The sequence below is a fragment of the Dromiciops gliroides genome, chromosome 5 (genome assembly GCF_019393635.1).
Source record: "Dromiciops gliroides isolate mDroGli1 chromosome 5, mDroGli1.pri, whole genome shotgun sequence".
NCBI lineage: Eukaryota > Metazoa > Chordata > Mammalia > Microbiotheria > Microbiotheriidae > Dromiciops > Dromiciops gliroides.
This window is the reverse complement of record NC_057865.1, coordinates 237,328,156-237,346,166: the sequence shown is the minus strand read 5'-3', so window position 1 is coordinate 237,346,166 and position 18,011 is coordinate 237,328,156. Positions and strand designations below refer to the sequence as shown.

Below are 18,011 nucleotides of genomic sequence, written 5' to 3'. Positions count from 1 at the left end.
TGGCTAAAAATTTTAAAGTGGCCAACTTGCAGCTGTTTATGGCAAGGAGAAAGAGTGATGCGAGTAGGGAGGGAATAAGCATTTATTGAGTGCCTACTGTCTGCTAGGCACAGTGCTAAGCACTTTATAAATATTATCCCATTTGAGCCACACAACAGTTCTGTGAGGTAGGTACTATTATTATCCCCATTTCCCAGATGAGGAAACTGAGGCAAACAGAGGTTAGGTGACTTGCCCAGGGTCACACAGCTAGTCTGTGTCTGAGACTGAATTTGAAACCTTACTTCAGTCCTGTATCCGTTACACTACCTAGCTGAACCTAGTTGAAGGCAAAGCAATATGTATAAACATGGAAATGGGATAGTTGGCACAGTAAAAAGAGTGTTAGACTTGGGAATCATGAAGACCTGAGTTCAAATCCTGCCTCACACCCTTGTTAGCTGTGTAACCTTGGGCAAGTCGCTTAACATCTCTACTTCAATTTCTTCATCTGGAAAATGGGGATAAGAACAACACCTACCTCCTAGGACTATTGTAAGTATCAAATGAGCTAATATGTGTATTTTGTAAGTCTTAAAGTACCATATAAATGCCCACCATTATTGTTGTTGTTGTTGTTGTTAGCCTGGAAAGTCTATACATCATTTCATATACAGGGGTTAATATGGTTGTTTGAGTTGACCAACTCAGGTATCAATGTTTACATGTTTGCTCATGAAAAGGATGTAGGGGTTGGGGGATAAGGATGAAGGGACTCTGGTGAGGAACTGCCAACAAACACAAAGTCTGTATTTTGCAGAAGTGATCAGTTAGATGTGGGAGATTACATCAAAGCTGTGAATGGAATCAACCTCACCAAATTCCGCCATGATGAGATCATCAGTTTACTGAAGAATGTTGGGGAAAGAGTCATTCTTGAAGTGGAATATGAGCTCCCATCCATCTGTAAGTCATCCCATTCCTGAGCAATGTATCCAAGGAACTTTCTTTCTAAAGCAATTTTAAGTTTTCACCTCTACCATCAGTGCCTCTTCATAGTCATGGTAACTCTTTGTTCCTTATTATTTCAGAATGATTTTATGTAGCAAAGTCAGTATCTTTTAAGTAAAAATTAGTCTAACTAGCAAGCAATAATGAAATTATAATGTCATTCCATTAAAGATATCTCAACATTTTATGTCACTTAAGTGCTTCAGTCAGTAGTAATCTTTTTTTTCTAATCACCTATTGTGTGCCAAGCACATGATAGGTACTCACTTTATGGAATAGAGGCAAGCATAGGTCAGATCATTTCCAAGAGGTTTTTAATTAGCTTTTGTTAAATCATGCAGTATGAGTAGTAAGCAAGGCAGGCAAGATTCTGACTCTTGCTTCCTATTTGTCCTGCTCCCATGTTTAGTTGATACGTTTTTATTCTTACCTTTGACCCTATGCTACCTCTCATTTCTTCCCATCATGAAGATATTAACAGGCCTCAAATTCCTTATCTATAAAAAGAGGGTTTGGGGGACAGCTAGGTGGTGCAGTGGATAAAGCACCTGCCCTTGATTCAGGAGGACCTGAGTTCAAATCTGTCCTCAGACACTTGACACTTACTAGCATTGTGACCCTGGGCAAGACACTTAACACCAATTGCCCCGCAAAATAAATAAAATAAATAAAAATAAAAGAAGAGATCCGGTCCCCATCTCTATAATGAGCTAAAGAATCACAGAATCTCAGATTTGAATGAAATGTGAGAATTCCTCTTGTCCACAACCCCTACCTGAGTAGAATTCCCTTCTCTGACCTGCTTGATCTTTGGTTCTATCTAGTTAAGTCAACAAGCATTTATTAAGGACTTTCTAGTATATTATAAGCATTATGTTAAACATTGGGAATGCAAAGAAATGCAAAAACACTCCTGTCTTTGAGGAAATCATATTCTAATAGAGTAGACAATATACAAATAACCCTGTACATGGAAGAATAATGATTGTAAAATGGAAGTAATCTGAGACAGAAAGCACTAGCATTGAGGAGAACTAGTACAGGTCTCTTTTCACAAGGTGAGAAAATCTGCATGTCTGTTGACAAAGAACTCATTACATGGAACAACCCATTCCACTTTGGGACACTATTATTTGAAGAGTTTTCTTTACACTCAAGTGAAATCTACTTCTCTGCAACTTTGACCAATTTATTTTAATACTTTGTGACCCAATCTTTATAATAAATCACAACCTTTCAACTACTGGTGGACATTTCTCATATCTCAATTTTTTCTGCATCAGGCTAACCATTCCCAATAATTTTGGACCAATTCTCATAGATAACACCGCTTGCAGTCCCCAATCTTTGCCTGACACTGAAAATTCAGTGGTCCTTATTATTATAATTTAAACCTTCATTCAGAAACCCAATTGAAATTTTGTTCAAAGTGTGCTGTTCATTATGAGGTGTGTGGTCTTCCTAAAGTTCTGCTGGTCTGAGAGAAATTATTATTTCTCTCATATTAATAACCAATTATTGAATTAGGTCTAAGGTTCTTCCCCTTTTCTATTTCCTCATTCAGAAATCAACCCCTCTGGGTTATTCAGGCAGCCTTTGAAGTACAGGGCTGATAATGAGAGGGGAAAACTTAGGTCTGTTCAGAAGGTAAAAAACTTTTAATTTCGGTGATTTGATGAATTCTGGTCCATTGTGTTTTTTGTTTGTTTTTGTTTGGTTGGTTGGGGTTTTTTTTGGTGAGGCATTTGGGGATAAGTGACTTGCCCAGGGTCACACAGCTAGTAAGTGTCAAGTGTCTGAGGCCAGATTTGAACTCAGGTCTTCCTGAATCCAGGGCCAGTGCTCTATCCACTGCCCCTGGTCCATGGTGTTTTACTTAGGTCTGAGAAAAAGTAGATTCTCCTTTGTCTAGATTACCTTAAATGGAGTGATAAGGGTATAGATAAGTCTCTTTGACCAAGACTGAGATCAGGGTCATTTTCCCCAGCCCCTCATTAGAATAAGACCACCTCTCATAATATTCATTCTCCTCCTTAATTTTTAACCAGTCAGAATTGACTACCACCCTCAGGAACACCCACTCTTCCAAGGGTATATCAGCATTGAATGGATTCTGAGAGGTTTGTGGCCTTTGAGAATGTCACTGACCCCTTTGCTAACATTATTAATAAAATGATGAATTACCCAGAAACTATGTCTCTTGAATTTTTCATATGTCACAGTCAGTTGGTTGTCTCAACCACTGACTTTCTCAACCACTGTCATAAGCCATTGTTAAGGAGCTGTTTAGGAGATCAGGCATGCAAGCTAATGTGTGATTTTACTATTTTATACAAATTAATCTAAAAACTACCTTGCCAGTAGATAAGTTAAAAATAATTTTAATAAGTTAACTCCTGATTTATAAAAAGCTTTATAATAATTCAATAACCATTGATGTTCTAGGCCCTACCTAGGAGGGGGGAGTGAGACACATAGAAAAATAAGTATAACACTAATTTTAAAAAAGACAAAGGCTTTTATTCTATGCATCACCCCACTATTTAGCTATTTCTCATTATCATTTCTCATATGGTGAAAACGAATGCAGGCCTCTGAGAGCAAAGAGGCGGAGAAGACAATCTAAATCCTTTCATTTATTAGACTTAGATGGCATCAGAACTTTGAAAGGGGGTGCCTGTGATTAAATCAGAGCAGAAGTGACAAAGGCTAAGAAGCCCACAGTTCTTTGATACTCAGCCAACTCCAGGAATGAGGTGAAATGTCAGAAAAAAAATTGAATTACAAATTATAATTAAAAAAAAAAACAGTAATGTAGCACTTTCTCCATCCTCCCAGCTAGTAGGGCTTTCTTTTCCATGATAACATTCCATTTATTCTGTATCTTTCTCATAAATACCTTATTATCAGGGACAGCTAGGTGGCGCAGTGGATAAAGCCCTGGATTCAGGAGTACCTGAGTTCAAATCCAGGCTCAGACAATTGACACTTACTAGCTATGTGACCCTGGGCAAGTCACTTAACCCTCATTGCCCTGCAAAATAAATAAATGAATGAATGAATGAATGAATGAATGAATAAACAAACAAACAAACAAATAAATAAATACCTTATTATCTACTACTGGAATGTAAGCCCTTTGAGGACAGGAACTGTTTTTGCCTTTCTTTATCTTCCTAGCGCTTAATACATTGCCTGACACATAGTGAATGCTTAACAAATGCTTTTGATTGGTTGACAGCAGATGTCATAATGAAAATGAAAAAATAAAGGGTCACAGGTTAGTGGGCTTTCCTCCTGATAATGTTTCTGAAGTTACCAGAGTTCCAACCTTAGCATCCTCCCACGGGCTAATTTTGATTCCTTAGGCAAACCACTTAACTGTACCTTAGTGTCCTCGGATGTATATGTAAATAAAATAATTATGCCATGCTTTTCATTTTATGCATACTAAGTGTAAATGTACAGCCATCCAGAGAGAAGTCATGAATTTAACTAAAGATTCACGTATTAAAATAAAATGGCATTTACCCTTGATTATTTATACTAACAATGATATGAATAATCTTAAGAAAATGAGAAATTCCCCAAAGCATTTATATGTGGTCTAGGGATACAGATAAGATTTTGAGATTTTGGTTTCTCATCTTTCTAATCTATATTTGCTTAAGCAAATATTAAAATTATCTTTCATCCTCTGAGCATAGATGGGCTGGCAAAAAAAACAAAACAAAAACCTAGCCTAAGATTAAAATGGGTTCCAGGTTAGCTATAGGTAATTAATTGAAAGTTGACTTAATGATTTAAATTTAAAGAATGGAAAGGTCAAAACATTCTTGACTAATTTCATCAAGGACCCTGGTGTGTCATACAAATGAGAGGACATGTCTTCCTTTTCTTTTAATTAAAACCATATTCCCACATTCACAGCTTCTTATACCTACAGTTTCCAGCTGATTAAAACAAAATGAAATTTGTGTTGTGGCAGGAATAGAGCATTTAATTAAATCAGTGAGGTACCGAAAACATTTGCTTGGCTGTTACTTTATATTATTTTGCTTTTGATCCAAGTACTTTTTTTTCTTGCGTTTTAAACCATGACTGGATAGGATGCAAGTTTTGTAAATTGAATTATGTGACCTTTCAAAACCATGCTCACTCTTTTAGGTGTTTGGAATTCCTGACATTTAAAAATTTTGTCATTAATGCTTAATTATAACTACTTGCTATTCCTGTAAATAATTAGTGATGCCCTTTTGCAATATTCCCTAATTTCATGATGACAGTTTTATGTCATAAAGCTATTAGATTCTGGTAACATTAACAAATATTTTGCAGCTATAAAATACATAAATTTTTGCATTTTTCTATTAAAATTATAGGTGTTCAAATAGAGCTGCTATCAAGTTCTATGCCTTTGTTCTTTAGATTTTAAAGTTTCTTTTTTACAACGATCTAATAATTTCATCATTTGAAAACCATCACACCAAGTGATGCAAAGATGGAATAAGCATGCTGATATCTCATTCAAATTTATCACAGCTTAACCATTTGGTTTTCTCAGCTCCAGTTATTTTTTCACCTGCCAATTTTATCTCCATAGTTCCCCTGCTTTGTTTAACAGCAATGTCGATTTAGACAGAAAACATATTGTGTCAAAACATCTTTGTGCAACAGCCTAATCAAGCAAGGCCACTGGAATTCTGACAATCAAGCCTGCTTTCCCTGCCAACTGGGCAAACATACAAAAAATAAATTATGTTCTGGGACTCAGAAATTTTATCCTACTCATAAACCAACAGTTTGGCATATTTAAAAGGGAAAACCAATTTGCTATTTATATTTGCAAAAGATCTTTGCTATCATTCTTTTAAAAGCCAACATTCCCAATTATCTCCCCTGCCAACTGAATTATATCAAAAGAAAGGGGCTGTCATTTTAGTTCCAACTTAATCTATAGTATTCAGTGAGAATAGGACTCCCCACCCTCCCAAAGCATTTGTATATCATTTCAGTGTTTTTCTATGGGAAGGCAGATTATTAGACCCAAAAAGGATATTCTATCTATTGGAGACTCAATACTCCATCCTGCTGATTATACAGAGTATGAAGTAGAAGCTACTTTACTTTACCAAGGTCACAAAACAGATTAGTGCCACCTCGGCCTCCAGGCACTGAGTCCAGAGTTACATTTGTGTATGTTTGATTTTTTAAAAAATCACTTGAATGTTTGTTTGAAATCAGGAGATGGAGTATTCATGCTACACTTTTAAAATATCATTTCAGCAAAACAAAACAAAAATATCATTTCATTTTACAAATGAGAATACGTGATGCTTTGGCCAGTCTTCCCACCTGATTCCAGACTGACTTTTTGCTATTTCTTTCCCCAAGCTGTGCAAGGATCTGGTGTTGTATTCCGAACGGCAGAGGTTACTTTACACAAAGAAGGCAACACTTTTGGCTTGTGATACGAGGTATGTCTTTTTGAAGGGGAAATAATGAATGGTCAGCCAATTTGACAAAATAGAGGCAATGAATTTGCAATTGATCATCAAAGTATAACTGACATGTTCAGTTGGCTAGCCACCTTGGAGACTTTGTATCCTCTTTTTTTTCTTAAAAATAAAAGACCAATAAATACAATAGATATCAGTAAAATTCTGGGTATTTTTAAAAGACTTCAGTGTGCAAAAGTAGCAAATCCAAGTAAGTTAAAAATGATGTATATTTGGAAATTGAATACCCCACTCAGTAAGAATTAGACAAAGTTGCAGAGGCTACCTGTGATTTCATTGACATAGGGAGCTTATGGCAAGGAAACTGCCTACTCCAGATGCAGATCAGCTCCTTTTTTAAAAACTATATTCTGGGGGCAGCTAGGTGGCACAGTGGATAAAGCACCAGCCTTGGATTCAGGAGGACCTAAGTTCAAATCTGGCCTCAGACACTTGACACTTACTAGCTGTGTGACCCTGGGCAAGTCACTTAACCCACAAAAAAAAAAAAGCAATTGTGGCACTAAGCAAGTGTTATTATAATTTCTAACCCAAAGTATTTTATATTTGGTGGTAGCAATTTCCACCCTTCAGGATGGAGTCTATATTGCTGTTGTAATTCTTATCATGAGAACAGTATTTTACATTAAATTGTTTTAGGAAATCTGATGGGTGGGGAAGTTTCTGGATTTGTGATTTCATCCAGAGGGAATACTTTTTGTGGGAGGTTAAGTGACATGTCCATTGTCCTCTAGCAACTATGTGTCAGGAGACTTGAACAAAGGTCTTCTTGACTCCAAGGCCAGTTCACCATGTACTATGCCACTTCTGCTTGCATTTAGTTATTGAGTAGAAGGATTTCAGGATAGGCCCATGGAAACCTATAGCAAATTTGGCTTAGCAGAATGAAAATTTGCCCCAAACCCTGAGAGGATTTCAGCAGTCATAACTCAAGATTCCTTATATTACTAAGATGTGAATTTTGCACAATTCTCCTTCACTTAAATCCAGTTCACGTGAGTTAAGACATCACCTTGTGATATCATTGGTCCTCTTTAAAAAAGAAGATGAACAAGATGCCTAATACAAATGACCCATTTTCATCAAAAGTAGTAAATGCTTCATGAGTTTAAAAAACAACAGATGTTCATCTAACCTACATAATTCTAGGTATAGAATTTGTACCAAACTTTAACACCTGTGAGACACTGATTTGGAGGAAAATCCCTGGTTTAGGAATCAAGAGACCTGAATTACCAGCTTTAGCAATAATTTGTTTTGTGATCTTAAACAAAGAACAAAGTAATTACCTCCCCCATTGCTGATTGTATTTAAGCTAAGGGTGTAGGACTGTTTCTCAAGGACGTTGTAGAATTATCATATCTGGTCAGAGCTTTTATTTTATGGCTTCTAAAATCCCTTTTAACTCTAGCAATCTTGGGAAAAGGCTTTTTAAAAAATGTATTTATCTTATTATAAATAACAATATAATAAATATATTATTTATTTATCTTAGTACGAGTTAATTTTTGCTTACTCTTTGTTTAGATATTATTGATATCTTTTATATCAGTAAATTTATAAAAATATATTTTTATTCTGAGTGTAATAGCAAATAAAATGGACCTCATTTCCATCCACATCATAAAAGATAAAAAAAGGATTGTATATGAAGCTTAAGACTGCCATTTCATAGTTTGCTTTTCTCTTCAAAAATATGATAAATTAGATTTGAAAGCTATCCTGCTTGACTGGGCTTTCTGGACTTCCTTGTTTTCTCTCATCTGCATTTTTTCTTTTTAAAAAAATAAAAGATGGGGGCAGCTAGTGGCGCAGTGGATGGAGCACCAGCCCTGGATTCAGGAGGTCCTGAGTTCAAATTTGGTCTCAGACACTTGATACTTACTAGCTGTGTGACCCTAGGGAAGTCACTTAACCCCAATTGCCTCACCAAATAAATAAATAAACAAACAAACAAACAAATAAAAGATGCCTCCATGGTCTGTCTGTCTCTGTCTCTCTGTCTCTCCATCTCGCCATCTCGCCATCTCCCTCTCCCTCCCTCCCCTTTCCTGCCTTCCTACTTATCCTTCTCACCCCTGCCCATTGGGGAAAAAAGAATGAGTAATAAATTCTTCATAACAAATACATGATCAAGGAAAACAAATGACCACATCGGCTGTCTCTAAAATGTGTGTCTTATTCTGCATCATGAGCTTCTCACCACGCGGTAAAGAAGATACTTTATCATTGGTATTTGGGAATTATGATTGGTCTGTACATTGATCAAGTTTTTAAAAAACTTGATATTTGTTTTAGTGATAATGTTGTTATTGTATAAATTATCGTTCTAGTCCTAATTCTTCATTCTATATCAGTTTAAACAGGTCTTTCTAGATTCCTACGAAACCATCCATTTCATCGATTCATAGGGCACAATAATGCTCCATTACATTTGTATACCATGACTTGTTCACTTCCAGTACATGTGCATCCTGTAGTTTCCACTATGCCACTTTGCCACTATGATAAGAGGTCCTATAGGCATTTTTATACCTATGGATCCTTTTCCTCTTTCTTTGATCTATTTGAGACATAGGCTTCTCCTAGTGTTATTGCATAGTCTGAGGGCATGTATGTACAATTTAGAGACGTATAAAAGAATAGTTCTAAATTGCTTTCCAGAATGGCAAGGAAAATTCACATCTTTACCAACTGTTCATGAGTGTCTGTTTTCCTATAACCCCCTCCAACATTTGTTTTGTCTTCTGTGATTCTTTCTTCTATCCATTGTTTGGTCATTAATCCATCTTCTATCCATAGATACAAAAGCTAATGTCTTGCTTGCTTCTCTAGTTTTTTGTTTTGTTTTGTTTTTTTAATAATGTCACCCTTTATGTCTAAGGCTTGTATCTAGTTAGAGTTTATTTTGGCATGTGGTCTATGCCTAATTTCTTCCAGATTGCAGTTTCCTAGCAATTTTTCTCAAATCATGTCACTACCTCACCCAAAAATCTATATGAATAAAAAAGAGAAAGGGAAAACAAATCTTTTTAGCCAAACTAACCAATATAGCACTTAGGTCTGACAATATAATTCTCATTTTATAAGCATCACATTTCAGTTTTGTTTTATTTTTTAACAACTTCACGACAATTTATCTTCCCAAATAAAAACTTCTATTTTTCATCTTGGATATTGGAAATGAACTTTAAAAAGTCACAAAAGTGAAAACGTCTTTCTTTTCTTTTTCTTTTTTCTTTTCTTTCTTTCTTTTTTTTTTTAACCATTTTGTTCATTTCCTTTCTCAGGTGGAGCCCACGATGACAGAAATAAATCTCGTCCTGTTGTAATAACATGTGTTCGACCTGGAGGGCCTGCTGACAGGTAAAATTCATCTTTTTCTATAGCTATCTGGATAGATATATAGAGAGAATAAGGTAGATTATTTGGCATAGAATTTGATGAACTTCTTACAGGGTTTAAGATAAACAAGTTTTTAAATTTATAAATTGCATATAAGACTAAATTAGAGGAGTTTCATGTGAGCATGTTTTTTTAAAGTATAGAATGCTTTTACTCTTTTCTGCATTTAAAAAGACAATTCATGCACCCTTCTCATAATAAGACATGTAGATACCCAAGATATTTAAATTACAACAATTTGCAAATTACAGCCTTAAGGGACGAATGTTTATTTCTATTTGCTGCCACCCAGATCAACAAATTGTTATTTATAACTTTGAATGAGTCTCTAAGGGGAATATTATGGAATTAATAAGAGAGTTTGCTGATTAATGATTATTTATACAAACTGACTTTTCTACCCCAGCATGGATCTGAAGTCACATTTTTTAAACAAATGGGGAAAACCAAAATGGGAGGTTTTTGTTTGCTTTAAAGAATGAAAAAAAATGCTGACTTGGGTCTTATTCTGGAAAATGTTCACTTTTGACAGATGTCACAGTCCAATATTTGAGTGAAGATTTGTTTGGGTTTTTTTCCTCCTTCATTTTTGATTTGTGTGTGTATATGCATCTTTTGTGTGTGAAGAAAATGAAAATACTTTCATTTCCTTTTGCCATTCCAAGTTGGGTTGAGCACAAAAACATTAATTGCTAAGTTGTGTGCAAACTTGCTCTGACTTGTATTCTGAGAGATATTAGATTAAGGCCCTCAAAGAAATCTAATCATCCAGAATTTTTAAAATGAAAAATCAAATGTCAAGAAGGGAAGGTGAGAATTATCTAAATGGAAACTGTGAAGACCCCTTTTTCATTCTTCATAGATTTTTATATTTGACATTTTCTCTAGAGATGCATCTACTTACCAGATCCTAACACCTTATTGATTCTGTCACTAGGGATGGAATTTGACACCAGATGCCAACCTCAGTGCTATTTTCAATAATGTTATTGAAGGGTCTTCCCCTAATACTGGCAGATATGGAACATTTAAATTGGGATGAGAGTATTTGCCACCTTCCCCCCGGCTACATAAGGCTGAATTAATTTAATGATGGCCAAATGGTACCATAAAACAGTAGGAAAATTTGCAGCCCAGGGAAATTTTTAAGCTGCTCTCCCTATTCTACCTAGGTTCACTGATAGCCAAAGGAATCAAATCTGTAGTCTTCCCTGCTCACTTCCCCCGGGCAGGTGGGTGAGTGGTTATTTCCCAGGCTTACCATAAATCATTTCCAGATAGCAGGCAGTCAAGCTAAAAGGAGGAAAAACATTCCTTGGGTCCTCCAAATGTTATTATCTATTAGTAACTTGGTTATTTGATGATGTGTAGTTATTATTCTCCTCTTTTCAGAACTTTAAATAACAGATAATGCTTAACATTCTTATTGTCAGAGTTGATGCTTTAAAATAAATGTAAATGGGATTGATGGCAGAAGGTACGTGAGACAACTGCTTTAAGTAAGTGAATCGATGCCCAACCCTATTATGTTAAATTAATAAAGACTTTAATCCTCCTTTAGAGAAGGCACAATCAAAGCCGGTGACAGGCTGCTGAGTGTGGATGGCATCAGACTTGCTGGTAACACACATGCTGAAGCCATGAGTATTCTCAAACAGTGTGGGCAGGAAGCGACGCTGGTGATAGAATATGATGTCTCAGTAATGGGTATGTATGTTGCAATTCTAAAGGTATATTCCCCAAGCTATCTATGATAGGTTACCATCCATCCATGATAAGCCACTTTGGAATTAATTATGACCCTCCTGTAGCAAATAGGTTCTCTTCAGTACTATATCATTAATCTTTTTGGGTTCAGGAGGAGGTGAAGGCAGTTTTATAGTAATTTCAAATCCTAAGGTTGATAGGATCTATAATAAGGTTTTGCTGTATCTATGTGGTTCTCTCTGTGCTTGTAAGCACTTTGCTCCCCACCATTCCTCAGATCATTAAAATGAGGATCATTAATGTAGAGCAGAGTACCCCTTTCCATTTATAAGCATGAGGATTGGAAATAAGGAATATATTCTGTGGTCACTGTGGATACATGAAAAAAAAAATCAGGACCTCATGTTTTCCTGTCTAACTTGGGAGTAATCACCTTTCCTAAGCAAAGGCAGCAATAATGTCTATCCTTGTAATCCGACTGAGATTTAGGGGGAAATGCAAAGGCATGTATCATCATTCCAGAGAAGCATACCCCAGGTCTGCTTCTCACACCTCTAATAAAGCTGGTTTCTGATAGAGACGTTAGCAACTGAGAGAAAGGCTAAGACGATGGATTTGTATAATGTTGACTGGAGAAGAAAAATTACCCAAGGTGAATTAGAACCTGAAATTGAACCTAAATCAAAGAGCAAATGTGCTTGCAAGTTTCAGGCTGTAACATGTGACCTAACTCCACTAAGCAGGTTTTACTGCAATGAAATGGTAACAGAAAAGGGGAGTCGTACATTACAACTGGCAGACTCCTTTATTTCCCACTCTGTGTGATTCATGTGGAAAGGGGTTTCGTGAAAGTATCCTAATCTATCTTATGGGCCAGATGTCTTATAGAAGCATCAGATTTCCTAAATGGCTTAAAGTCTACTACATTTGAAGAGTTTCCAATGGGATAAATGGTGCAGTTTCTGCTTCATGAGTGAAGTCTGGGGCTGAACATTTCTTCTTCCTTTAAAAATGGATAATCTTTGAATTAACATATACCACAATTCAAAAATACGGAACCTCTGTGGAAAAGAAAGGGAGGAAGAGAACAAGGGAGGGAAGGAAGAAGAGAGTTAGAGATGGGGGGTGGGGCGGAGTTCAGGGAGGAGAATGAACACAAGCTCTGAACCCGTAGCTATTTATTTCCAAATAAAAGACAATTTCAGGAACATAATTTCTATAGTAATTCTAACCCTGCTAGAATAAAGGTTATATAATGATAATGTGTCAGTAATGGTGGCTTGCTGAGCTCCTAGGTCTTAGCTTGGTGGGATCATTGTTTCTAGAATATATAGATACATACAGCTTTTCCATCAATTTATCTTTTATTGTATTTGTTGTCTAATGGGCCAATGAGTTGGAATTGTTTGATTGAAGAGGAGAACTAGCTACTCCCTGGCCTTGGCTCTGGCCCTCACATGGGCCATCTGTACTTTTTCAGCTTTTCCCTTCAGGTATCCCCATGGGATGATTTTTTTCCCTCAAATGAGATAATATTTATAAAGCACTTAGCACAGTGCCTGTCACATGATAGGTGCTAAATTACTATCCTCCTTAATCAAGCTCCAATCTCTGATGGTGGGGATGTTGGAGTCCTTTAACCTGCATTGAAAGAGAACTTACTAGATTTCCTCCCACCAGAGCCTTGCTGGCTCAGGTGGGACCTAGGTTTTTATTTTTGTTGGGGTTTTTTTTTGGGGGGGGTGATATAATCTTATCAAATATTTTTCCTGCTTTAAGGGAATAATACTAATGCATTTCCATAAAGGTCTCTGAATTCATCTTGAGTTCTTAGGTGGTGAGAAAAAAACACACTAAAACCCAGTGATTAGAAAGAGAATTTCTGTGTGTGTGTGTGTGTGTGTGTGTGTGTGTGTGTGTGTGTTAGATAGTTTATCATAGACTCTTATTTTATTGCTTTCTTTAATCCCCACCAAACACACACACACACACACACACACACACACACACACACACACGATGATATCGTAAAGGAGCTAGTTTCTTTTTGAGAATGCATGACCAATCTAGAAAATGAATAGACTCGAAAAAGAAATAAGGAATGAGATATACATTCAGTGAGCGAGCCAAAGGGAAACAAAAGATGCAAAGGTAGGAATATCCCCCTTGTAGTGCTCAGCAAAACAGAAATAGCCGCTGTCTCTTCTCTTTGGAGCTTAGCATTATCTCTCTAAGTTCAAAGTCATCCCCTAACAGTAGGGTAAGTGCTGAAAAGCAGCTGCTTTCCTGTCCTCTTCTCTCTTGACTGCGTTGCAAGGAATCTCCCATCTTCCCCTGCTCACCTCTCACCTCTGGAGAGTTCCACTCTTTCCTACCTTTAGGAGAAGAAGAGAGAAAATCCTGTAAGATAGGTCAAAGCTCTCATTGCTTGGATCAGAACGCAGTACAGATTTATATCTAGCCCCATAGGCATCCATCCCAACTGCATCATTATGTAAATTCCTTGAGTATGAGGGTGCTACAGTTGGCTTAAAAGGATGTGTGAATATGGAACAAGATAGTGCTTTCCACTTACTAGCTATATAACTTTGTGTCAAACGCTTAGTTTGCCTAAATTCTCTCATCTGTAAAAAAGGAGTAATAGAGGCAGCTAGGTGGCGCAGTGGATAGATCGCTGGTCCTGGAGTCAGGAGGACCTGAGTTCAAATCCACCCTCAGACACTTGACACTTAGTAGCTGTGTGACCCTGGGTAAGTCACTTAACTCTCATTGCCTCACCAAAAAGAAAAAGGAGTGATAATACTTGGTTTACCATTACCATAGGGTTATATGGATCAAATAAGAATGTGTGTGTGTGAAAATACATTTTAGACACTTGACACTTGCTGTGTGACCCTGGGTAAGTCACTTAACCCTCATTGCCCCGCCCCCCCAAAAGGAATATAGTGAAAATACATTTTAAGCACTATGTATATGTGCTGTATGGGCTGGCAAAATATATCTGACACCCATTATAGTTCTTTCTATATTGTTGTTGTTCAGTCATTCAGTCACATCTAATTTTTCGTGACCTCATGGACCATAGCATGCCAATACTATCCAAAGAAACTGGAGCAGTTTGCCATTTTCTTATCCAGTGGATTAAGGCAAAGGTTAAGTGACTTGCCCAGGGTCACACAGCTAGTAAGTATCTGAGGCCCAGATTTGACCTCAGGTCTTCCTGACTCCAGGCCCAGCAACTATCCACTGAGCCACCTAGGCACCTCCAAGGCAAACAGGTTAAGTGACTTGCCCAGGGTCACACAGCTAGGAGGTTAGATTTGAGCTCAGGTCTTTCTGACTCCAGGACTGGTGATCTAAGCACTATGGCACCCCCTTGCTGCCTCTATGCATAGTAGTATGCCTTTGTACATTGTAGGCGGTTAATAAGTGTTTATTGAACTGAATTTTGTCTTGAAGATGCTTGGGCATTTCACATTTTAGTAAAGCATCATGCTCTTATTCTAAAGACCTCTCAGCTGAGTCTTGAACAGAGGGAAGATGCTAGCTAAAGCTGTTGTTTTAAGCCCTGAAGATCAGGGAGGCATTTCCCTGACTTTCATTTCACACCTGAATTCAAGTCTGTATGAATGCATGGGATCATGTCTACTGTAAACTCCCTTTTCTCTATTGACTCCTCATTCTTGACCACGTTAATTATTACTATTGCTACTACTAGTGAGATTTCCTATGCCTGGGTGAGAGTTGGGTATGGAAGTTTGCAAGGAAACTTGACTTCTGATAATCCACTTTTGATATTCATGACTTACTTACCAGGCGATAGTTCAAGCACCACTTCTACTATCCCTAAAATTAGGTTAAGAAGTTTGTTTGTGGGGACAACTAGGTGGTGCAGTGGATAAAGCACCGGGCCTACATTCAGGAGGACCTGTTTAAATCTGGCCTCAGTTACTTGACACTTATCAGCTGTGTGACTCTGAGCAAGTCACTTAACCCTCATTGCCCCGCCCAGCCCCCAAAAGAAGTATGTTCTTGATTCAGGTATCCTAATTCCTACACACATGTCCTACTAAAGATCATAGCCAGCATGTGGCTTGATGACAAGAAGGAAAAAATAAAAATGGTTATTTGCAGTTGCCATGGTTCCCTGTATCCATATCGACTCTAGCCTAATTAGGCCTAAAATGGAAGGAAGACAGCTGTCATTCAAGTCCTCTGGGCTTGGAACCTCAGTCCTACGTAGCACCTTCCCTATAAGGAATGCTCCTTAAAGTCTTTAAACTAAAAATGTAAAATTCCCAGATGCAGCGAGGTGTTTGAAGGCTTCGCCAACCCTAATAATGTATGATGTCTATAGTTCCTAATTTAAAAAAAATTTTTTGAAGAAGGTGTCTTCCATATTTACCTCCCCTTAAGATTTCACGAAAAATTATGCAGATATTATAAAGGAAGGATGAAGTGCAACAGAGCTGAATAATTAAATGTCAGTAACCATAATTAAATACAATTAAATGTCAGTAGCATTTTTGAAGGGCAAGTGATGACCTGGAGAGTGTCCAAAGAAGACAGTCCAGAATGGCTTGGGGCCTTAAAACTGTGACATATGAGGATCTGTTTAAGGAACACTAGAGTTTAAGACTTAAAGGTGGTTGGATGCCTGTCATGCTCAGATAATTGAAGGGCTATCATGTGAAAGAGGAATTAGGGATAGAATTATTCTATGTGGCTCCAGAGGGATATTTGCCTAACATGTAGGAGTGGAGGGCAAGCTGTTGACCATGCATAGAGTATATCTATCAAGGTCTGATAAGAACTTATTTATTTGCCCAGGGTTTTATTTTATAATTCATATAAAAGGTAAAGAATGGGGGCAGGGGGAGAGACTTGTGGAATAGTACTGTTTGTTAAGAAGATATGGCCATGTGAGAAAATCTAGAACCAGGGTGAGATTTTGAGGTAAAGATAAGTAGAGGGAGAAATGAAGGCAAGTTGTCCTTAGCATATACAGCAGACCACCAGGAGGAGTTTAAGGATTAATTATAAGTTGAGAATGGATATAATATACTAGCAATGGATGACTTCAATTCTTCAGACATCTGCTAGAGTATTCCCCATCCCCTTCCCTCTCCTCATTCTCTCTCCTTTCCCTCTCTTGTCCCCCTCTCTATCCCCTTACCATTCTCCCTCTTTCTCCTTCCCTCTCCATCCCTCTTTTTCTAGGTGACTGAAATAATTCTCTTTCCCTTCCTCCCTTCTTTCCTCTCTCCGAAATCAAGGCAGCTAATAATTTTTTTTGGCATGCCTTAATGTTAATTTCAAACTCCAAAAGTAAGAGGAAACAATGAAGGGATTTGCTATTCTGGACCTGATTCTCACCAATGAGTAAAAACTGGTTATTACAGTAGAAATGATGTGATTTTTAGAGGGTACATGGCCCCAAGAATTTTAAGATGACCACTCAATCTTAAAATTTATGATAGAAGGAATTTAGCTGTGGTTTGATATACACCTTAGATTTTTCTAGAATAAATTTCAAAAGGTCATGAGCCTGAAACTTTCTAGGATTCCATGACCCAACATTTTTACAGAAGAGTGCCCAGGAAGGATCAGAAATCCTCAAGAATGAAATTCTAGCGGCTAAGTGGCACAGTGGATAGAGGACCAGCCCTGGATTCAGGAGGATCAAAGTTCAAATCCACTTGACACTTAACTAGCTGTGTGACCCTGGGCAAGTCACTTAACCCTCATTGCCCTGCAAAAAAAAAAATTATTGAAGAATGAAATTCTGAAGAAACATAAAGAGAAGTGATTCTAATGAGAAAATGAGAGAACTATCTAAAGAGACTAATATGTATACATAGAAAACATGTTATCTAACATCTTAAAATCTAAGAAGGCATGAAAAGAAGTCCAAATATAAGAGAAGGGATTCAGTCAACAAAAGCAAATGACTGTCCTTATGAAAATAGTGTCTGGAAGGGGCAGCTAGGTGGCGCCGCAGTGGATAAAGCACTGGCCCTGGATTTAAGAGGAGCCGAGTTCCAATTCGGCCTCAGACACTTGACACTTACTAGCTGCATGACCCTGGGCAAGTCACTTAACCCTCATTGCCCTGCAAAAAAAAAGGAAGAAGAAGAAGGAGGAGGAGGAGGAGGAGGAGGAGGAGGAGGAAGAGGAAAAAGAAGAAGAGGAAGAAGAAGAGGAAGAAGGAAGAAGAAAATAGTGTCTGGAGTAATAAAGCTTAGAATGAGCTGAAGCTGGCCAGTAATCCTAAAAACAACAAAAAAGAGGCTTGTTGTTGGCTATATTGGGGGAAAGAGCCCTATCCTATTAGGGATAGGACCACTGCTTGAGGTAGATGAAGTGATGATAACTGACAATGTAGGAAAA

General features: G+C 37.4%; 1 protein-coding gene across 1 annotated transcript in view; it reads left to right on the top strand.

Annotated features, from left to right (window-relative positions):
• GRIP1 (glutamate receptor interacting protein 1) overlaps positions 1 to 18,011 on the top strand; it is a 548,438-nt gene that overhangs the window by 332,387 nt on the left and 198,040 nt on the right. Inside the window, exons 4-7 of the mRNA XM_043967674.1 lie at positions 800 to 945; positions 6,385 to 6,453; positions 9,800 to 9,875; positions 11,476 to 11,621. Of these exons, the coding sequence (XP_043823609.1) occupies positions 800 to 945; positions 6,385 to 6,453; positions 9,800 to 9,875; positions 11,476 to 11,621 (437 nt within the window). The remainder of the gene's footprint in view (positions 1 to 799; positions 946 to 6,384; positions 6,454 to 9,799; positions 9,876 to 11,475; positions 11,622 to 18,011) is intronic.